Below are 21996 nucleotides of genomic sequence, written 5' to 3' on the forward strand. Positions count from 1 at the left end.
AAAGATGAATCAAGATCAAAATACCAGTGGGTAGAGGCAAAAAGGTGGTCAGCATTGATGAAAAGGATTGTATCACTGTAATTCAATCAATATCTTTCCAGTGAATAATGAGAAGGGTCTAAATCATTTTCAACATGCCATTTTCTGCTGTCTTGTTTCCTATTAGATACAAACTTCTTGGCTGAATGAAAAAGATGCAAAATTTGCAAGGGGTATGAACAATTTTAAGATACTGTGCATATTTTGGCATTACCAACCCTTCAACCTTTTCCCATTTTATTGCCTCATAAAATGCAGTTTTCCTTGTACTTAATCATAATTGTATGACTCAGCTCGTTAAAGCAGTTGTGAAGTGCAAAAAATCACAACATGGTTTCAATGAAAAAATATATATAATATATAAAAGTATGCAAAAAATTTAGCATACAAACTGCAGGATCAGGACATTAAGTCAGGTCCTGATTTAAGGTTACTATCTAATTGCTGCACTTTATATTTAATATTAACTTCAACATCAGCTTTTATCATTCATTTTTACTTCAAGTCTTTGCTCCAGGGTTTTATCTTTTGCAAATGTGTTTTAGATTGATCACCTTTAACTTTTATAAGTCACTTCTTATCCTTCTGTCTTGTCTATTGTCTGTATTGTTTATATGATAGCTGCTATTATTATTATTACAACTAATAAAATTAATTGGGGAAATGAACTTCCTTTCAGGGACCTAATAATGTCTAAAGACTATAACCCTGTCTACGGGTCCCATACATACCTATTCTTTACGGCTGAGCTCTTCCACAGACACAAGGTAAACAACAACATGACGGTGACCAATAAACCCATCAGCACAGGGGAGAGCTGGTCATCTTCTGCAACAGGAAAGCACAGAAAAAAACATTACACCACACACCAATAAAATCAGCGAGAAGAGTAGAAAGTGGCAGCATCACCGTAAAGGATGGGTTGCAGCAAATGACAGATGCAACTTCCGTACAGTTGAAAATGAAGTTAATATCTAAAGCAAAATTTGTTCACCTGTGCATTAACTGGCTACTAATCTTCCTTTCAGATTAATAGATTTCTATGTTACATCAACTGTAAAAACATAATAATGCAGGGGTGTGAGGGACTGGCGACCTGTCCGTGGGCCCCCGGCCCTTGTACACCCTGGACAAGGGCCGGGGGCCAGCACTCCCCCTGGGCCCCCTGGGCTCGGCCGTCAACCCTACACAGTTTAGACAATGGATGGTTGTGGGTCCTCTGGTGGGTAATTTCTAAATTTAGGATGACATCTTTCTACTTATACAAACAATTCACCCTAGAGAGAGGAGGGAAACTCCTCCCCTACCACTCGTCAGAGTCTCTGCCTCGGTCCTGCTGCAGCACACTTGTAAGGAGTGGTACCAGACTTGTTATCTGCTCCCATATCACACTGATAAGACAAGATCTTTTCAGTTCGCCTGCTTTAATATATAGTCTGGATTTGCTCCCACAAAAACAGTGGCCTAAAGGATACTGTGGAGACTTATGTTTTGCAATTAGCCTGCACCGGACCAGACTAAAAGATGAAGCTACATTTACTGAGCTGTGTCTTGTTGGAAGTCAATCTAATGTCATTCAACTTTTTGCACAGTTATCTAAATTAGTCTGTTCATTAAGTCTTTTATCGTTTATGTTATATTCATTGTCTAGTGCTAAAATATTCCAACAAGGCGATGTCAGTATTGGAAAAAAAAATGTTTATGTTAACACACAGACATGGGCAAAAAATTTTTATAAAGATGAATGATAAAGATATGTAAAAAACAGCAGCAGCCTAATCTTACATTTAATTTTTTTGAGAGAAGTCAATCCTTTAATTTGAGTATGTTTACTGAGCGAGGAAATAATTTTTCATACAGTTACTTGTGCAACAATTATTGGTACATTCAACAATCTCCTTTAAACTGAATGCAGCTGAAGATAATTTTAGTGTATACGTTACATCTCAAGCTGATCTGACTTTTGAAAATCTTCTAATTTGTGATCCATGACTTGCAGCTTCCCATGGTTATAAAAATAATGAGACATGGTGGCCCATTTTTCTTTAGCCAGTAGGCTGGATGAGGACCCATGTTCTCCTACACTCTCTACACTCAGTGAGCAGGATGGCAAGGGAGAAACCAAAAATTCAAAGCTCACTGCTAAAGAGTATGATAAGATTAACAATTTTCCATTGTAACTAAATAAAATGTAAGTGTGTGAGGTTTGCTGAACTCTACTGGGACTTTAACTGGAACCTTGTACGTCAGTCAGATAAGGCAAAGACTGATTGAGTCTGCAACAAATTCTCTGGGTGGGTTTTACAATAAATGAAGTAAATACTGTAAGTGAAAAAGTACCTCACGCCCACTGTTAGGTAAGGTTCTGTGATGCTGTGGGCCTGGGAACGTTTGCTAGAATGACCGTATGAACTCTTCAAATTACTTGGGGATTTTAAATAAAAATATAGCACACTGTGCCCAAAAAACCCATTTAAAACGGGTCTCTCAGCAGTACAATGATCCAAATCAACATAGAAATGCTTCACTGGACAGAAAGAAGAAATAAACCTTATTTCATAGCCCTCTCGTTTCAAGGACCTAAACCCTATAGAGAATCTGTGGGGTGAGCGGAGAGCATTAGAATTTATTCAGCCCTGAATTTATTATAGTACGTAAACAATCTCACCAGAGATTGCCAATAAATGTATATTGTATCTATGTATATTGCCTTACAAACCGATGAAAAGGTGCTCACCCTCAATGTAGAACTTGATCTTCTGACCTGCAGGACCTTCTCCTTTCGAAGTCGAAGCACTCATGCATAGGCTGTAGAGATCGGGAGGTAGACCTTCAATCTCGAACGCCCTTTTTGATGCTTGTGCAAAGTCTGGAAAGGTGTCGACACACAAAAGGTGTCATTCACAGCAAAACTATCCGTGCATTATCAGTTCAATCAACAATTGATTTTAGTTTTCTCCAGCTGAATGCTCGTGTGTAATTTTAACAGAAAAAAAAAAAACGTCAAGCTTTTCTTAGGCTCACAGATTTCAAAAAGCCAAAACGACCAGGGATGGATTTTCATAATCCTGGACTGGGAGCTGTTAATTACATAAACGAGGCTGGCAGCAGCAATGTGCTGACAAGCTTTGGCAGCGAAGTGTTTTTGCCCCTAACCACATCCTCTCCGCATGGCAGAACAAGCTGCACGTAGCTGCAACTCCCCCTTTATTTAACAAGCATTAAAAGGACCTCAGTAACATAACAGAAATGTATGGTTAAAAAGGCATAATGCGACATGACAGCTTCAGTAGGATTTTAATGGCATTTTCCTTACAACTCTTTTGTTCTCCTTTGCTGTTCTCCAGATAGATGGTAAACCTTGTGATGCATCCCCTGCGCTGGGCCCTGGGAAGGTCCTTCCATTCAACCGTCACTTTGTTCCCCTCCACCTTTTCTTGGACCAATGGACCTATCTCCGGAGCTACGAAGGACGCAGAACCCAAAACCCGTGTTAGACAGTTCAAACTTACATGGATAAAATCTCTGTGTGGCCCTTTATGATCAAATTACAAATACAGGCACAAAGACAAAAATCACACCTTTGAACCGTACCTGCCTCCAAAGTGGCAATCCGTTGAAAGCTGGTCTTGCTGACTGAGCTCTCGTTGTAGAAAACATACACTGCTCCTTCATAGCACTGCCATGATTTAATGTCTGCAAAATTGAAAAAATTACCAAATTACTTAAATACACATGTAATTAACGTGACATATTAGGAAGCTAGTCCTTTCCTCATGTCAACCGATCTATGGTGAAAGGTGGAAAACAACAAGAGTGAGGTGCTCTGGTGGCTGTGTAGACAGAAGAGCCCTGGGTTAAAATCCCTGGAGTAACCATGTTTTATGGAATCTCTTCAGGGGGGAATTTATGTTGAATGTTTATGGATGGAGATGGAAATGGCTGATGGGGAAAAGTGCTTTGTCTTCCTTCATGCCTGTATGTTTTATTAAAAAAGACGAGAAAGTTTGGGCAGCTATACAAGGAACAATATTTTCCTTATTATTCACAGAAGCTTAAGGCACGTTCTTGTTAAATAAAATCATATCTTCTGAGATTTAAGGCTTTTAGAAAGCGTTTGCTTTTCACGTCTCCTGATGTCTTGGAAAACGACCATCACCACCAACTAGCTAGTTTTACATAAAAGTTTTGCTATTAAGAGGCGCTGTGGCTTAGTTGGTCAAAGTGCCTGTCTAGTAAACAGGAGATCCTGGGTTCAAATCCCAGCAGTGCCTCTACTTTGTCAAATCGCCTTAATGGGAAAAGTAATATTTAATGGAAATGGTTTATGGGCTAATACAGTTCTATGTTTCTTTATAAAAGATGAGGCAGTTTGTTACACCAAAGGGCAACGATCTTATTTCAAGAAGCTCAAAGCTCCTTGTTTAAAAAAAACAAAAACAAAAAAAAAACGAGTAGTGCATCATGGATGAAAACATTTTAGCAATTGTGTTGTCGATCTTTAATGGCTTTTTCGTATGTCCTGAGATTTTGGAAAATGACCACTAAACTCCAGCAGAGGTACTGTGGCTTAGTTGGTGAAAGCATCTGTCTCGTAAACAGGAGATCCTGGGTTCAAATCCCAGCAGTACCTATGGCTAGGTGTTCCTCTTCAATGGGGTGTCCTTTCATTAAAATGGCTAAAAAGACAAGATGATCCCTTTCTTAGTGTACACCTTTGGATTTTAGCTATGCTATTTCCAGAAGCTTTGGGTTGGCTTTGCACCCTGACCTAATTAAAGGTTGTTTAATTGCCACAGCTCTGTTAAAAAAAATATATGCCTATTTAGGTATCTAAAAGAAAAGTAACAATACAAGCTTTATCTTGGAAAGTCAAAGCACCTGGCTATTAAAAGAAAAGGTTTTGGGGTACTTTGTAAAATCACCTTAATTGGAAATTTAATGTTGATGGAAAGGGTTTTTAGGCTAACGCAGTCTTATAGTTCTTTAAAAAAGATGAAGCAGTTTGTTACACCAAAGGGCGAGGATCTTATTTCAAGAAGCTCAAAGCTCCTTGTTTTTAAAAAAAATAAATAAATAAATAAACAAGAGCTGTGCATCATGGATGAAGAAGATCCCAGAAGATCCTGGGTTCAAATCCCAGCAGTACCTATGGCTAGGTGTTCCTCTTCAATAGGATGTCCTTTCATTAAAATGGCTAAAAAGACAAGGTGATCCATTCTTAGTGTACAGCTTTGGACTTTAGCTATGCTATTTCCAAAAGCTTTGGGTTGGCTTTGCACCCTGACCTAATTAAATGTTGTTTAATTGCGACAGGCTTGTTAAAAAATATGCCAAGGTAGGTATCTAAAAGAAAACTAACAAAGCAAGCTTTATCTTGGGAAGTCAAAGCACCTGGCTATTAAAAGAAAAGGTTTTGGGGTAAAACAACAAACTCGTTAGCAGCAATTGGACCGCTTATGTTGTTCATATTTAAGGCTTTTAGAAAGCGTTTCCTTTTCATGTCTCCTGATGGCTTGGAAAACGACCATCACCACCAACTAGCTAGTTTTACATAAAAGTTTTGCCATTAAGAGGCGCTGTGGCTTAGTTGGTCAAAGTGCCTGTCTAGTAAACAGGAGATCCTGGGTTCAAATCCCAGCAGTGCCTCTACTTTGTGAAATCACCTTAATGGAAAAGTAATATTTAATGTTCATGTAAAGGGTTTTATGGGCTAATGCAGTCTTGTGTCTGTATTTTTCTTTAAAAAAGAGGAGCCAGTTTGTTACACCAAAGGGCAAGGATCTTATTTCAAGAAGCTCAAAGCTACTTGTTTTTAAAAAAAAAAAAAATTTAAACAAGAGCAGTGCATCATGGATGAAGACATTTTAGCAATTGTGTTGTCGATCTTTAATGGCTTTTGCAATTAATTCCTTTTTCGTATCTCCTGAGATTTTGGAAAATGACCACTAAACTCCAGCAGAGGTACTGTGGCTTAGTTGGTGAAAGCATCTGTCTCGTAAACAGGAGATCCTGGGTTCAAATCCCAGCAGTACCTATGGCTAGGTGTTCCTCTTCAATGGGGTGTCCTTTCATTAAAATGGCTAAAAAGACAGGGTGATCCTTTCTTAGTGTACGCCTTTGGATTTTAGCTATGCTATTTCCAGAAGCTTTAGGTTGGCTTTGCACCCTGACCTACTTAAATGTTGTTTAATTGCCAGAGGTCTGTTAAAAAAATATGCCTATTTAGGTATCTAAAAGAAAAGTAACAAAGCAAGCTTTATCTTGGGAAGTCAAAGCACCTGGCTATTAAAAGAAAAGGTTTTGGGGTAAACAACAAACTCGTTAGCAGCAATTGGACCGCTTATGTTGTTCATATTTAAGGCTTTTAGAAAGCGTTTCCTTTTCACGTCTCCTGACGACTTGGAAAACGACCATCACCACCAACTAGCTAGTTTTACATAAAAGTTTTGCTATTAAGAGGCGCTGTGGCTTAGTTGGTCAAAGTGCCTGTCTAGTAAACAGGAGATCCTGGGTTCAAATCCCAGCAGTGCCTCTACTTTGTGAAATCACCATAATGGAAAAGTAACATTTAATGTTGCTGGAAGAGAGATGGAAATGGTTTATGGGCCAATTCAGTCTTGTGTCTGTATGTTTCTTTAAAAAAGATGAGGCAGTTTGTTACACCAAAGGGCAAGGATCTTATTTCAAAAAGCTCCTTGTTTAAAAAAAAAAAAAAAAAAAAAGAGCAGTGCATCATGGATGAAGACATTTTAGCAATTGTGCCGTTGATCTTTAATGGCTTTTGCAATTAATTCCTTTTTCGTATCTCCTGAGATTTTGGAAAATGACCACTAAACTCCAGCAGAGGTACTGTGGCTTAGTTGGTGAAAGCATCTGTCTCGTAAACAGGAGATCCTGGGTTCAAATCCCAGCAGTACCTATGGCTAGGTGTTCAACTTCAATGGGGTGTCCTTTCATTAAAATGGCTAAAAAGACAAGATGATCCCTTTCTTAGTGTACACCTTTGGATTTCAGCTATGCTATTTCCAGAAGCTTTGGGTTGGCTTTGCACCCTCACCTAATTAAAGGTTGTTTAATTGCGACAGGTTTGTTAAAAAAATATGCCAAGGTAGGTATCTAAAAGAAAAGTAACAAAGCAAGCTTTATCTTGGGAAGTCAAAGCACCTGGCTATTAAAAGAAAAGGTTTTGGGGTAAAACAACAAACTCGTTAGCAGCAATTGGACCGCTTATGTTGTTCATATTTAAGGCTTTTAGAAAGCGTTTCCTTTTCATGTCTCCTGATGGCTTGGAAAACGACCATCACTACCAACTAGCTAGTTTTACATAAAAGTTTTGCCATTAAGAGGCGCTGTGGCTTAGTTGGTCAAAGTGCCTGTCTAGTAAACAGGAGATCCTGGATTCAAATCCCAGCAGTGCCTCTACTTTGTGAAATCACCTTAATGGAAAAGTAATATTTAATGTTCATGTAAAGGGTTTTATGGGCTAATGCAGTCTTGTGTCTGTATTTTTCTTTAAAAAAGAGGAGCCAGTTTGTTACACCAAAGGGCAAGGATCTTATTTCAAGAAGCTCAAAGCTACTTGTTTTTAAAAAAAAAAAAAAATTAAACAAGAGCAGTGCATCATGGATGAAGACATTTTAGCAATTGTGTTGTCGATCTTTAATGACTTTTGCAATTAATTCCTTTTTCGTATCTCCTGAGATTTTGGAAAATGACCACTAAACTCCAGCAGAGGTACTGTGGCTTAGTTGGTGAAAGCATCTGTCTCGTAAACAGGAGATCCTGGGTTCAAATCCCAGCAGTACCTATGGCTAGGTGTTCCTCTTCAATGGGGTGTCCTTTCATTAAAATGGCTAAAAAGACAAGATGATCCCTTTCTTAGTGTACACTTTTGGATTTTAGCTATGCTATTTCCAGAAGCTTTGGGTTGGCTTTGCACCCTCACCTAATTAAAGGTTGTTTAATTGCCAGAGGTCTGTTAAAAAAATATGCCTATTTAGGTATCTAAAAGAAAAGTAACAATACAAGCTTTATCTTGGGAAGTCAAAGCACCTGGCTATTAAAAGAAAAGGTTTTGGGGTACTTTGTAAAATCACCTTAATTGGAAATTTAATGTTGATGGAAAGGGTTTTTAGGCTAACGCAGTCTTATAGTTCTTTAAAAAAGATGAAGCAGTTTGTTACACCAAAGGGCGAGGATCTTATTTCAAGAAGCTCAAAGCTCCTTGTTTTTAAAAAAAATAAATAAATAAATAAACAAGAGCTGTGCATCATGGATGAAGACATTTTAGCAATAGTGCAGTTGATCTTAATGGCTTTTGCAATTAATTCCTTTTTCGTATCTCCTGAGATTTTGGAAAATGACCGCTAAACTCCAGCAGAGGTACTGTGGCTTAGTTGGTGAAAGCATCTGTCTCGTAAACAGGAGATCCTGGGTTCAAATCCCAGCAGTACCTATGGCTAGGTGTTCCTCTTCAATAGGATGTCCTTTCATTAAAATGGCTAAAAAGACAAGGTGATCCATTCTTAGTGTACAGCTTTGGACTTTAGCTATGCTATTTCCAAAAGCTTTGGGTTGGCTTTGCACCCTGACCTAATTAAATGTTGTTTAATTGCGACAGGCTTGTTAAAAAATATGCCAAGGTAGGTATCTAAAAGAAAACTAACAAAGCAAGCTTTATCTTGGGAAGTCAAAGCACCTGGCTATTAAAAGAAAAGGTTTTGGGGTAAAACAACAAACTCGTTAGCAGCAATTGGACCGCTTATGTTGTTCATATTTAAGGCTTTTAGAAAGCGTTTCCTTTTCATGTCTCCTGATGGCTTGGAAAACGACCATCACCACCAACTAGCTAGTTTTACATAAAAGTTTTGCCATTAAGAGGCGCTGTGGCTTAGTTGGTCAAAGTGCCTGTCTAGTAAACAGGAGATCCTGGGTTCAAATCCCAGCAGTGCCTCTACTTTGTGAAATCACCTTAATGGAAAAGTAATATTTAATGTTCATGTAAAGGGTTTTATGGGCTAATGCAGTCTTGTGTCTGTATTTTTCTTTAAAAAAGAGGAGCCAGTTTGTTACACCAAAGGGCAAGGATCTTATTTCAAGAAGCTCAAAGCTACTTGTTTTTTAAAAAAAAAAAAAATTTAAACAAGAGCAGTGCATCATGGATGAAGACATTTTAGCAATTGTGTTGTCGATCTTTAATGGCTTTTGCAATTAATTCCTTTTTCGTATCTCCTGAGATTTTGGAAAATGACCACTAAACTCCAGCAGAGGTACTGTGGCTTAGTTGGTGAAAGCATCTGTCTCGTAAACAGGAGATCCTGGGTTCAAATCCCAGCAGTACCTATGGCTAGGTGTTCCTCTTCAATGGGGTGTCCTTTCATTAAAATGGCTAAAAAGACAGGGTGATCCTTTCTTAGTGTACGCCTTTGGATTTTAGCTATGCTATTTCCAGAAGCTTTAGGTTGGCTTTGCACCCTGACCTACTTAAATGTTGTTTAATTGCCAGAGGTCTGTTAAAAAAATATGCCTATTTAGGTATCTAAAAGAAAAGTAACAAAGCAAGCTTTATCTTGGGAAGTCAAAGCACCTGGCTATTAAAAGAAAAGGTTTTGGGGTAAACAACAAACTCGTTAGCAGCAATTGGACCGCTTATGTTGTTCATATTTAAGGCTTTTAGAAAGCGTTTCCTTTTCACGTCTCCTGACGTCTTGGAAAACGACCATCACCACCAACTAGCTAGTTTTACATAAAAGTTTTGCTGTTAAGAGGCGCTGTGGCTTAGTCGGTCAAAGTGCCTGTCTAGTAAACAGGAGATCCTGGGTTCAAATCCCAGCAGTGCCTCTACTTTGTGAAATCGCCATAATGGAAAAGTAACATTTAATGTTGCTGGGAGAGATGGAAATGGTTTATGGGCCAATTCAGTCTTGTGTCTGTATGTTTCTTTAAAAAAGATGAGGCAGTTTGTTACACCAAAGGGCAAGGATCTTATTTCAAAAAGCTCCTTGTTTAAAAAAAAAAAAAAAAAAAAAAAAGAGCAGTGCATCATGGATGAAGACATTTTAGCAATTCATGCAGTGCATCATGGATAAAGACATTTTAGCAATTCATGCAGTGCATCATGGATGAAGACATTTTAGCAATTGTGTCGTCGATCTTTAATGGCTTTTGCAATTAATTCCTTTTTCGTATCTCCTGAGATTTTGGAAAATGACCACTAAACTCCAGCACAGGTACTGTGGCTTAGTTGGTGAAAGCATCTGTCTTGTAAACAGGAGATCCTGGGTTCAAATCCCCGCAGTACCTATGGCTAGGTGTTCCTCTTCAATGGGTGTCCTTTCATTTAAATGGCAAAAAAGAAAAGATGATCTCTTTCTTAGTGTACACCTTTGGATTTTAGCTATGCTATTTCCAGAAGCTTTAGGTTGGCTTAGCACCCTGACCTAATTAAAGGTTGTTTAATTGCCACAGCTCTGTTAAAAAAAAAATGCCTAAATAGGTATCTAAAAGAAAAGTAACAATACAAGCTTTATCTTGGGAAGTCAAAGCACCTGGCTATTAAAAGAAAACGTTTTGGGGTACTTTGTAAAATCACCTTAATTGGAAATTTAATGTTGATGGAAAGGGTTTTTAGGCTAATGCAGTCTTATAGTTCTTTAAAAAAGATGAAGCAGTTTGTTACACCAAAGGGCGAGGATCTTATTTCAAGAAGCTCAAAGCTCCTTGTTTTTTAAAAAAAATAAAAAAATAAACAAGAGCAGTGCATCATGGATGAAGACATTTTAGCAATAGTGCAGTTGATCTTTAATGGCTTTTGCAATTAATTCCTTTTTCGTATCTCCTGAGATTTTGGAAAATGACCGCTAAACTCCAGCAGAGGTACTGTGGCTTAGTTGGTGAAAGCATCTGTCTCGTAAACAGGAGATCCTGGGTTCAAATCCCAGCAGTACCTATGGCTAGGTGTTCCTCTTCAATGGGGTGTCTGTTCATTAAAATGGCTAAAAAGACAAGGTGATCCATTCTTAGTGTACGCCTTTGGATTTTAGCTATGCTATTTCCAGAAGCTTTGGGTTGGCTTTGCACCTTGACCTAATTAAATGTTGTTTAATTGCCAGAGGTTTGTTAAAAAATATGCCTAAATAGGTATCTAAAAGAAAAGTAACAATGCAAGCTTTATCTTGGGAAGTCAAAGCACCTGGCTATTAAAAAGAAAAATGTTTTGGGGTCAACAACAAACTCGTTAGCAGCAATTGGACCGCTTATGTTGTTCATATTTAAGGCTTTTAGAAAGCGTTTCCTTTTCACGTCTCCTGACGTCTTGGAAAACGACCATCACCACCAACTAGCTAGTTTTACATAAAAGTTTTGCTATTAAGAGGCGCTGTGGCTTAGTCGGTCAAAGTGCCTGTCTAGTAAACAGGAGATCCTGGGTTCAAATCCCAGCAGTGCCTCTACTTTGTGAAATCACCTTAATGGAAAAGTAATATTTAATGTTGATGTAAAGGGTTTATGGGCTAATGCAGTCTTGTGTCTGTATGTTTCTTTAAAAAAGATGAGGCAGTTTGTTACACCGAAGGGCAAGGATCTTATTTCAAAAAGCTCCTTGTGTAAAAAAAACACAAAAAAAACAAAAAACGAGCAGTGCATCATGGATGAAGGCATTTTAGCAATTGTGCCGTTGATCTTTAATGGCTTTTGCAATTAATTCCTTTTTTCGTATCTCCTGAGATTTTGGAAAATGACCAATAAACTCCAGCAGAGGTACTGTGGCTTAGTTGGTAAAAGCATCTGTATCTTGGGAAGTCAAAGCACCTGGCTATTAAAAGAAAAGGTTTTGGGGTAAACAACAAACTCGTTAGCAGCAATTGGACGGCTTCGGTATTTTATTCTCATTTAAACAAATATCAGGGCAGTTTGATAATTTACGTGCATTTGTAAAATACATAGCAACAATGAACATTTATGGTAAGACAAAAACTTTGAAGCCATGTAGCAACCTTTTCCATCTCCTTTGTAAGCCTCATTGCCACCTCTTGTGTGTTCCTGCCATGACTAAACATGACAGTGCCATCAGTGTACATAATTAATTTTGCACCACACTTTGAGGGGAGGTCATTGTATGGTCATTAAAAAAGACGAGGCAGTTTGCTACACAAAAGGGCAGTTATGCAAGGATCTTATTTGCATTTGATTTAATCAAGTCTCAAGTCATTGCTTTGTGTTTAATTAAACAATAGTACATCATTTTACAAAACCTCAGTAGATGTGAAAAGGGAATCATTTCCTAATGAGAATAAATATAAACAACACAAGTGGTGAAGTATATTCTTACAGCCAAGTCGTCCTGCAACTTGTTGAACACAAAATGTTTCTCTTTAATAGCCAGGTGCTTTGACTTCCTAAAGTAGAAGGGATTAAAATCCTGGGTCCAAATCCCAAACTGCAGCCTGGCTCTAACTTCTTACCTGAGATGATAATGAAGGTTTCATTCCCGCCCAGTCTGACCCATCTGAGCTCGTCCAACATGTGCCCCTGGGAGTACCACTCCACCACATAGTAGGCACATGCAGTTTTGGGTTTTATCCAGGAGATGGTGACAGAGTGGTTGACTGCTGAGGCTTGAACATCAAGAACAGGCTTGGCTAAAAAAAAACAACAAAAAAAAAAAACACACACACACACACACACACACACACATACATAAAACTGGTTTCAGAAACTGTTTCAGAACAATTAGGTGAAGATTAGATAAAAAGTGTTCAGGTAGACGGATTTCATTCTCTTTTTTTTACCTTTTGTGTGATGGGTTGTTATGGTTGCTGGAGGCGACGAGCCTTTAGAGTTCACAGCCTGTACTGTCACTTCACAGTCGGTGCAGGGAGGGACAGAATGGTTCTTGATATCCGGACCGACCCTCGTGACGACCCTGTTGTTAACCTTGATGGTGTACTGGCTGATGCTCCCACTGCAGACGGACTTGATGGACTCCTGAAATGTTTGGGAAATCCTGACATTACCTCTGAGTTGCATGTCTCCTTTGCTTCAGTGAGTGATTGCTGTCGCCATGGATTTACAGCCACACCGCAAGATGAGTGTGTAAGACACATCATTTCTGTTCAGCTCCTCTCTTTCTTGTAAACTGAAACTGCGGTGTCTACTGTCAGGTTTCAGTTACCCCTGAGTGTGTGTGTGTGTGTGTGTAACTGTGTGCTTGGTAGGGGTGGTTAATCCGTGTGTCTTTCAGTGTGAGGATGTCACAAGAAGTGGTCAAGGTTTGACCTTTAGTTTGTGCAGAACAAGGCAGGGAGGCATGGAGATTAGAAAGTGTTACTACCGTTACAGCCCCGTGAGCATGCAGCAGCGTGAAGAGGCCTGCTGGGGAACAATGGAGATATGAGAAAGCCTCAGATTCATGTCGTATATATGCACGTATTATGTGCTGCAAAGGTCGAGTGATGGTGAAACAGGATGGTCGGCCAGGATATTAACATAGTTCTGAACAATGAGATCTGCATTTCTGAATGAATTTCTTCAATAGGTTCCTAAAGTTTTTATGCAAGTTCAAGAAGTGGTATCTATCTATCTATCTATCTATCTATCTATCTATCTATCTATCTATCTATCTATCTATCTATCTATCTATCTATCTATCTATCTATCTATCTATCTATCTATCTATCTATCTATCTATCTATCTATCTATCTATCTATCTATCTATCTATCTATCTATCTATCTATCTATCTATCTATCTATCTATCTATCTATCTATCTATCTATCTATCTATCTATGTTCAGTAATTTGTGATTATTCAAGTATTTCTGATTCTGAGAGAGAGAGAGAGATTCTTAAACTAATTCTTTAATTTGCTTTTTTTCTGTAGCACAGAGGTGGTAGACCCATAGTATAGGGTGTATTTTCATCTTACATCTGAATATGGAGGTCTATAATTGTTTGAGGATTATTGAAAAATAATTATTGCTTTTCACTGCCACTAGTAGTCGATGTTTTATTCAATGAATAAAACTATGTTTCCCCATGATGTGAACGACATCGCACACAAATTAATTAAATCAGTCATCCAAAAGTGGAGAGATTATGGCACAACTGCAAACAAATCGAGACATGACTGTACACCAAAATTGACAAGCTAGTCCGGGGGGAAAAATAATCAGAGAAGCAGCTAAGAGGCCAATGGTATCTCTGGAGAAGCTGCAGAGATTCACTTATCTGACCATCCGTGTGGCAGAAGACTGCCCTTGTTAAAGGTCTAGTTCAGGGTTTGCCACAAGACCTGTAGGCCAGGGAACACATCAAGTGTCCCCTGTGGATAAAGGTGCTCTGGAATCTGGAAACCATTCCTGAGGTTACATTTACAGTATCAAATCCCACAAATTATATAATAATAATAATAATAATAATAATAATAATAATAATAATAATAATAATAATAATAATAATAAGGACTCTTATCTACATGGTTTTAAGTTAAAGGGGCAGTTCCCCCAAGTCATATCTAGGCATACCACAATAAATTTTCAAGAATTCGTAAACTTTGTCAACAGCTTTTAAAAATTCAGAAAATGAAAAAACAGTTATGTTATGATATTTAAAAAAACTGAATGGATTTTAAAACTTACTTTCCAGTAGACTCTGATGGACTGAAGGTCGGTGGCGAGCCACACATCCAGAGCATGGGCAGGAGCTTCAAAACCAAACATAGAAAGTTATTTTTTTTAAGTATTTGTTTTAATAGACACTTGATGCATGTTTCCCTCTGAACTGACAAATCTGCATGCCGTTCTTTGTTGTGCATTGCTCAACATGTTGTACTAGTCCAGTGAGGAGAATCTCAGAAACCCCTTTAAACTGAAAAGCTTTCCATCTGACGCTCTTAGAATCCTCCAGCAAGCATAAAACATGGTCAATACATATGCTGCCGGTTTTGGTAATTTATTTTCCTGCAGATGTTTGTTAAAAAAAAAAAAAAACAGGAAGGGGTACTTTCACACAAAGACAACAGCTCGCAGCTGTGTTTGACACCACTCCACCCTGCTTTGTATTCTTCAGCACTCTCTGCATTCACGACCTGCCTTATATCTATGATGACGGGATTCTGGCCTTTGAAGAATCTCATATGGGTAAAGAAGACTACTTCTGGCCTTTGGTATTTAGATGGGGGGAAAAAGTACTCTTTGCTACAATATTGTAGCATTCCCTTTAGCGTAAAAAAGAAAATGTATTCAACCCCGAGAGCATCACCCTTGTGGTCAGACGTGGTGGTGAGGCCAATGCGACAGACAGCCTCACCAAAGTAAACAACATCAAGAAAAAGGTTCTCTAGGTCATGATTTTCAAAAACAACAAACATATCAGGGAGTCTGTAGAGAAACTTTGTCTTGCGGGACACTGGACGCTTCAGTATGACAATAACACACGGCTAAAGTGAAAAAATGGTTAGCCATTAACATTTTAAAGTGGCCCGGCCAGAGTCCTGACTAGAACGTCACACAGTGTCTGTGGAAGAAACTAAAGATTAGGGTGATGGAGAAAAAGCTTTCCAACCTCAAAAACGTGGAGCTCATCGGAAAAGATGAACGTTCAAAAACACCAGATGGCACCCATCTTGCTGTAATAGCTAAGAAAAGGTGTTCCACTGATTGTCGAGAAGGGTACAAATGATTTTGAACATGTCAACAACTTCTTGTCTTGCTTCTTACCACAAATCAACAGCTGAGTAGAGGAAAACAAGTATACGTATCTGCTAGGGGTGTGATCAATTTAAGCCTTTACTTTGAGGGATTGAGAAAAAAACAGATGGAGCTCAAAGGTTAGAAATCTGGACTTGGCCTCCCTTATCAATAAAAATTGGCAGGCTATAAACTACTTTAGTCAAAGTTTTCGATAACTGCTTACACACCCTTTAACGAAAGGCTTCTCAGCTCTGCTGCCTCTTGCTGCAAGTGGAAACTGATGACCTGTCACCGTTGCAAATTCATGGTTCACACACATGTAGAGCGATCTCCGTATCTTCACACCATCAGAACTACCAAATATACAGCAACATTTCCTATAAAGCGCAGCTTCCCTCTTTACCGGATTTCATAACTATGTCTTAATGCTTAACTGGTGCGAGAAGGAGTTAAACTAAATCCACCAGAGGCGTTCAATATAATAATCTCAGCTGGGACGTGGTGCATTGGTCGCCTTATCAGCAAAAAGTGGTTTTGCGCACCGTAAGAAACGCAATAACACACTTTTTTGCTGGTTTCATTGCACCTTCAGACAGCTGGTGGTGATCTGATAGCAGCCTCAAAAACCCAGACTAAAGGAAACACTACTGAACTATTTGATGGACCATGTTGATAATGTCCCATAGAGGTTAGCCTATAGACAGCATGAGCAGTGCTTGAATCAATTCAGTTCAATTAAATTAAATTAAATTTTATTTATATAGCGCCAATTCATGAAGCATGTCATCTCAAGGCACTTTACGAAGTCAAATTCAATCAGATTATACAGATTGATAAACTCCTGCTGGATACAGACTCACCCTCTTCTTCGGTGCGGTTAGCGATGGTCGGGCTCCACTGACTCCACAGGCCGGTGCTGAATCTGGACCGGGCTCTGAAACTGTACAGGCTGCATGGCTCCAAGGAGGAGATATGCTTGGTATTGGATGAAGTAAACAGTCCAGCCTGTAGGCCAACACAAGGACAGTCATGAAATAAATCTTATTAGAGGCTGAAAAATTCCTGGAGTAGAGGTTCTTCCAGGAGGACAACAACCCTACGGATACAGCCAGAGCTACAATGCAATGGTGCATGTAAAAGCGCATTTATGTTTTTGAATTACCTAGTCAAAGTCCTGGCCTAAATCAAACAGAAAACCTGTGGCAAGACCTGAATATTCTGGTTCAGTGACGCTCTCCATCCAATCTGACTAAGCTTGAGCCATTTTACACAGAAGTATTAGAGAAAACCCTCAGCCTGTGGATGTGCAAAGCTGATAGCGACATCCCTCCAGAGACTTGCAGCCCGGTTGTAGAAAATAGTTCAAAAAAGTGCTCAGTATGGAATGCTGAATACAAATGCACAATTTGTACAGAAATTGTGAAACCAGGTCACTTTCCATCCATAAACAAGTATGCACTCTTTCATCATTTTGCTATTCCTCATGTTATTGTTTTTACAAAATGTAAAAAGAACTTCAGTGGGTATGAATACTTTAGTAGGGTATCAACATTAAAGGCAGAAGTTTGCTTATCATAATGGGCTTGCGATGATGAAGAAACAGTACAAAGGACCTTGAAAGGTCACAATTTCATGTTATTCCTGAGCTTGGTGAGTAATTGTGAATCCACTTGTTCACACATCGACCATGCGACTCATTTCTGCCTCCAGGTCTGAAGCAGCAGAAGCTCAGAGCAAGCTGATCATACAGCAGCCAAACATCTTCAAAGATCTTGAATGGCCTTTTTTGCAAATTTCTACATCTCACGCAAAGGCCCCTAAAGGTTTTTGAGCGGCAGGGGAGTTCAAACGTCTTACAGAGTCTGGATACGTTGTCCAGTCTCGCTGCCGCTCGGCGCGATACTGGATCTGCAGATGCTGAGTCCGCAAAGGCTGCTCCACTTTGATGGCGCAGTTCCTGGAAGAGCACTCGACTCGATCAACAACGGGCGTCGACGGCATCACTGCTCAGATGAGAACAAAGCGATGGGACACATTACAAAACGAAAAGCAAAAGCAAGGCTAACAGGATTATGGTGCAAAGGTCGCATGAAGGATGCTGGTATAATGAGTGACTGGAAATGAGTCAAAGATTTATGGAAATACAATGATTCTGTTGAAGACATCATTAGTGCGGGTGGTTATACATGCAGGGATTTGTACTTTAACAACACAAGTTTTTTTTTAAGGCCTTACCGATATCACTGAGCGTGTAGTTGACGACGGAGGAGTTAACAGAACCCAGCGAGTTCTGGGCTTGGACCCACACCGCCATGAGCCGGGCAGATCTGTGCAGAGTGAAATTAGCCGACGGCGACTCGGTTCCTTTATTGGACACGTTGCACATCGGGACCGGTCCTCCTATGTGGTTTCCACTTCCAGTACTGACCCTTAAAGCCACGGAGCAAAGTTTCACTTCAAATTACTCTAACATTTAACGGCAGAACAACGTGGGAGAGCGTGCTCACCACAGCACGTAGCGGTTCCAAAGATAAGTGTCCCGTCCTCTGTCCCAAGAGCAATTCACACGTCCGGTGTCGTTTTTTAAGATCCTGTAGATGCACGAAATGTTTCTGGGCCGATCTGGTGGGTCTGGACAAGAAAGTGGACAAAACATTGCTCTCAAACATGCATCCTCACAGAACCAGGTTCAGTCTTTTTTTGTTTTTTGTGCACAAATTAATAACCAATAACATCATTTTTTTCTCAGCATTAAAGACGCAAGTTTCAATCTTCTGCAAAGCAAGCTGTGTAGCTGCATGTGTGAAAATGACAGCCACACTTCTTCAGTCAGATAAAAAAAAATCACCTCCCAGCAGTTCGCTGTGAACAGAGTGCGTCACTAAGCAAAAGAGAGAAAGCAGAACAAGTTGTGCCTTTTTTTGTTGTTGTTGTTGTTTTTTGCTCTTTCCTAAAAGTTAACCTCATTTTAGATCAGCAAAGCTTTGAACGCAAGTGTTCTGCGGAGGTTCCTTTTCATTTTTTCCAATTTTTTCATAAGTGGGAAGCATTTTCAGTTGTGTCGTCAGCAATAAAGCTGCAAACGTTGAGGGAGCCATCCCTGCCGTGTCAAATGGAAACTGGCCTCATAAGGAAGTTTCACGTCTAAAATAACCAGCAAAATAAAACCCTTCCAGCAGCACTATATGTCCCCAGCTTACATCCGGCTGAGATGTCCACTCCACAGTCGTCCAGTGAGGGGTTACAGTTAGCCGAACAGCTGTACGTCGTCTTCTCTGTAATGTTCTCCACCCTCAGGGATATGGTTGTCTCGTTGTGCTGATCGTGCGTCTGCTTTTCAAAGCTGGTGCTGCTGTCGAATCTAGAGATGGACCTGGAGGTCTTGCATGTGGGGTTAAAGGTGCAGTAAACCACGAAGCTGGTGCCTCGCCGCACCACGTCTCCCGCGCTGGACCAGAGCACGCAGGACGTTCTCTCACCTGGACGCAGAAAGGCTCGTTACTCCTGATTACACTGCAGAACGTAAACGTTTCTAGAATTTTGCACAAATCTAATGACACGTTAACCCACTATTACACAGGCGCATCTGAACAAATTAGAATTGCATCAAAAATAAATTCGCTTTTCTGTAATTTAATTGAAAAGCAAATCATTTCAAGCATTTGCTTCTGTTCGTTTTGGTTGACTATGGTTGGGCTAGTGCTGCATGAGCTGCTGCATCTGTGCAGCGTGGCATGTGATGGGTCTGTGGTTCTGCTGAGACGTTCAGGAAGCTCCAGGTTGCTTTAATCTCAGTCTGCTCATCTGCGTTGTTGGGTCCCCAAGTTTCCCATCTACCTCTTGACAATACCCCAGATTCTCCATAGACTCTAGGCCAGATGAGTTTTCTGCTCTACAAAGCAAGCAAGACCTCAAGAGACAAGGAATCCGTGCCTCTCCACTCTTCCTCCACACTCTGGCATCTTGATTTCCAAAAGAAACACAAAATCTGCTCTCTTCTAAAAATCCTACTCAGCCCCAAATAACAATCTTCTCTGACATATTTTGTTCAGGGGTGGTCTAACACACGCAATGTGACCGTGGTAGCCCATGTCCTGGATGCATCAGTGTGTGGTGGGACCCTGCGGCGGTGTGACTGTGACTCAGTGGGTAGCGAAGTTGTCTCGCATTACGTGGGTTGTAGGTTTGAGTCCAGGTGTCCAAGTTCCCCTTTTCAAAACCGTTAACACCAGCGTTGTCCATACCTGCAATGCGTCTGTGAATCTGATATGGTGAATGTGGCTCCAGTCAGGAGTGCTGTAAATGGTGGAAAAGTTAGGACAATTCCAAGGGCCCTGACTGAAAGGGGCCCCCTAAAAAGATAAATCATCCCAAATATGAGCCTTTGGGATGATTTAGATTTTGTTATGGGGCCCAAAATTTGTGACGGCAGAGTAAAGCGCTTTTAGTGGAAAGTATTGGTTTGAAAAGGCACTATTTAATTCCACGCTCTTGAATGCGTTTTGATGCACTGGCTATCTCAGACATTTCACCATTTTTTTTTGCGCGTTATTCTCCTTAACCCTCCCAGGTGCGTGTGCCATGAAAATGATCAGAAACAAAATCGCTGGAAACATTTTCAGTGACATTCTAGTTTATTGAGACGCCCCTGTGTGTTGACATGTGGTTAGGAGTTGCGTTTTATACGCTCTGGATATTTGCGCTTACCTGCGCTCAGCTGCACGGCCAGCAAGGCAACCGCGGCCACAATAATGGACCATGAGAGGAACATCGTCGACGTAAGTCACCAGAACCAGAACACAAGCCTTACATCGCCGCAGAGAGCCTATTGGTTCCTCTTAAAGATAAAGGGGGAGAAAATAAAGACGGCACGTAAGCAGAAAGACATTCATAAATTCAAAAAGAATTGCGAGAAATTAAAGTTTTTTTAAGTCTTAATACGTTAAATAAATCTAAATGCACATACATATTAAATTAAAGGTAGGCCTATGTTGTTTTGTAAAAACGCACATCTAAAGGAAATTAACGCGGAATTGTTATTTGATCAAAAAGTGCCATAAACTCACCAGTGAGTGGCATCCACAGCGTCCCGTCCGCGTTTAGATCCACTCTGGGACGCACGAAGCTTGTCCCCCGACATCGTGTCTGTTTCCACGCATCTTCACTCAGAGCCACGCCGTGGGGAGACTGCCTCTGCTGAAGTGACAAACTTCACCCGACTGCAGAGAGTGACGACACCAACACCTCACAGACACTGCGCGCACCCAGCCGAAAAAACCCTCCAGAAAAGCATTCTGCAAAAAAAAAAAAAAAAAAAAGAAAGAAAGAGGCTGGGCAAGTGCTCCTCTACAGCGAGGTCAGACTACCAAGGCGGTAAATGGTGGGAGATACTTTCAGATTGACTGGAGTAGTTCCCCCCCTCTTTATAAACCAAATGATATTTTACTGCTTATCTATATTCATATGGTGTCTACTACGTAAATCACTTATAAAGAAACCATGCGACCACTTGTTTGATCATGTGATAAACTATTTCTGTTGTGTTTCAGCATATTGGCCTGTGCTTCAGCAGTGACTGAAAACAACAGAAATACTGTACAGCAGTTCACATTCTGCCTTCCTTAACATTTCTGTTTACTTAACGCTCTGGAGTGTTTCAGAACCTCAGATGAACCTGCATCCTCACATTTTCCACCCAAGTGTTGCAGCCAGTCAGGGACTCCCCCCCCCCCCCCCCCCCCCCAAAAACAAAACAAAAAGAAAACAAAATCTGAACCTCAACAATACAGCCTTGGTTCTGAGCTTGAAGGCGAATCCAAGACAATATCAGGGATCATCAGGTGACAAGACATCTAAACAGTGGACTAAAAAGCTGCAGCCTGGTTTTGTCGGTTACATTTGAGACAATTTGATTGCAAAGGAGGAAGTGAAACAACTCTGAGGAAGAGATAAAAACCTTGTATGATGCTGCAGGTGGTGCTTGTATAAGTAGGATCGAGGCTTCAGGAACGCATCTGTGTGTTAACCGTGAAGAAGCCGCTGTGGCAGGGGAAGCCCCAACTGACTGCTGCCTGGGTGTGTTTTGGAATAATTTCACTCTACGTGTTCCTTCACTGATCACCAAACACAAAGGCCGCCACGAGAGATGTTCAAATATCACACCCCAGTGTTAAAGTCACAGCTGCATGGCTCGGTGCTACTGTATAAAAATGCAATATTACATATAGCCCTGCTTCCAAATCTCTAATTACTAATGGTTAGTTCA

The 21996-nt window shown here is 40.2% G+C and overlaps 1 protein-coding gene and 12 non-coding genes across 13 annotated transcripts in view; 12 read left to right on the plus strand and 1 right to left on the minus strand.

Annotated features, from left to right (window-relative positions):
* LOC105924130 (interleukin-12 receptor subunit beta-2) overlaps nucleotides 1-20549 on the minus strand; it is a 21371-nt gene extending 822 nt beyond the window's left edge. The window contains exons 1-13 of the mRNA XM_036141677.1: nucleotides 20439-20549; nucleotides 18932-19210; nucleotides 18239-18362; nucleotides 17967-18160; nucleotides 17589-17734; nucleotides 16592-16736; nucleotides 14679-14743; nucleotides 12831-13026; nucleotides 12504-12680; nucleotides 3634-3735; nucleotides 3356-3502; nucleotides 2777-2908; nucleotides 771-867 (exon numbers count right to left, since the gene is read on the minus strand). Coding sequence (XP_035997570.1) covers nucleotides 771-867; nucleotides 2777-2908; nucleotides 3356-3502; nucleotides 3634-3735; nucleotides 12504-12680; nucleotides 12831-13026; nucleotides 14679-14743; nucleotides 16592-16736; nucleotides 17589-17734; nucleotides 17967-18160; nucleotides 18239-18362; nucleotides 18932-19210; nucleotides 20439-20502 — 1868 coding nt within the window. The 5' untranslated portion in view covers nucleotides 20503-20549. The remainder of the gene's footprint in view (nucleotides 1-770; nucleotides 868-2776; nucleotides 2909-3355; nucleotides 3503-3633; nucleotides 3736-12503; nucleotides 12681-12830; nucleotides 13027-14678; nucleotides 14744-16591; nucleotides 16737-17588; nucleotides 17735-17966; nucleotides 18161-18238; nucleotides 18363-18931; nucleotides 19211-20438) is intronic.
* trnat-agu lies at nucleotides 4240-4313 on the plus strand. Its single transcript has one exon. It is a non-coding gene; the product is annotated as a tRNA-Thr (tRNA).
* trnat-cgu lies at nucleotides 4599-4672 on the plus strand. The gene has a single exon. It is a non-coding gene; the product is annotated as a tRNA-Thr (tRNA).
* On the plus strand, nucleotides 5615-5688 carry trnat-agu. Its single transcript has one exon. It is a non-coding gene; the product is annotated as a tRNA-Thr (tRNA).
* trnat-cgu lies at nucleotides 6003-6076 on the plus strand. Its single transcript has one exon. It is a non-coding gene; the product is annotated as a tRNA-Thr (tRNA).
* Nucleotides 6501-6574, plus strand: trnat-agu. The gene has a single exon. It is a non-coding gene; the product is annotated as a tRNA-Thr (tRNA).
* trnat-cgu lies at nucleotides 6888-6961 on the plus strand. Its single transcript has one exon. It is a non-coding gene; the product is annotated as a tRNA-Thr (tRNA).
* trnat-cgu lies at nucleotides 7776-7849 on the plus strand. Its single transcript has one exon. It is a non-coding gene; the product is annotated as a tRNA-Thr (tRNA).
* Nucleotides 8424-8497, plus strand: trnat-cgu. The gene has a single exon. It is a non-coding gene; the product is annotated as a tRNA-Thr (tRNA).
* trnat-agu lies at nucleotides 8922-8995 on the plus strand. Its single transcript has one exon. It is a non-coding gene; the product is annotated as a tRNA-Thr (tRNA).
* trnat-cgu lies at nucleotides 9311-9384 on the plus strand. The gene has a single exon. It is a non-coding gene; the product is annotated as a tRNA-Thr (tRNA).
* On the plus strand, nucleotides 10271-10344 carry trnat-ugu. The gene has a single exon. It is a non-coding gene; the product is annotated as a tRNA-Thr (tRNA).
* Nucleotides 10917-10990, plus strand: trnat-cgu. The gene has a single exon. It is a non-coding gene; the product is annotated as a tRNA-Thr (tRNA).
* Nucleotides 20550-21996: the final 1447 nt, after the last annotated feature.

This window comes from Fundulus heteroclitus, chromosome 9, assembly GCF_011125445.2.
Source record: "Fundulus heteroclitus isolate FHET01 chromosome 9, MU-UCD_Fhet_4.1, whole genome shotgun sequence".
Classification (NCBI taxonomy): domain Eukaryota; kingdom Metazoa; phylum Chordata; class Actinopteri; order Cyprinodontiformes; family Fundulidae; genus Fundulus; species Fundulus heteroclitus.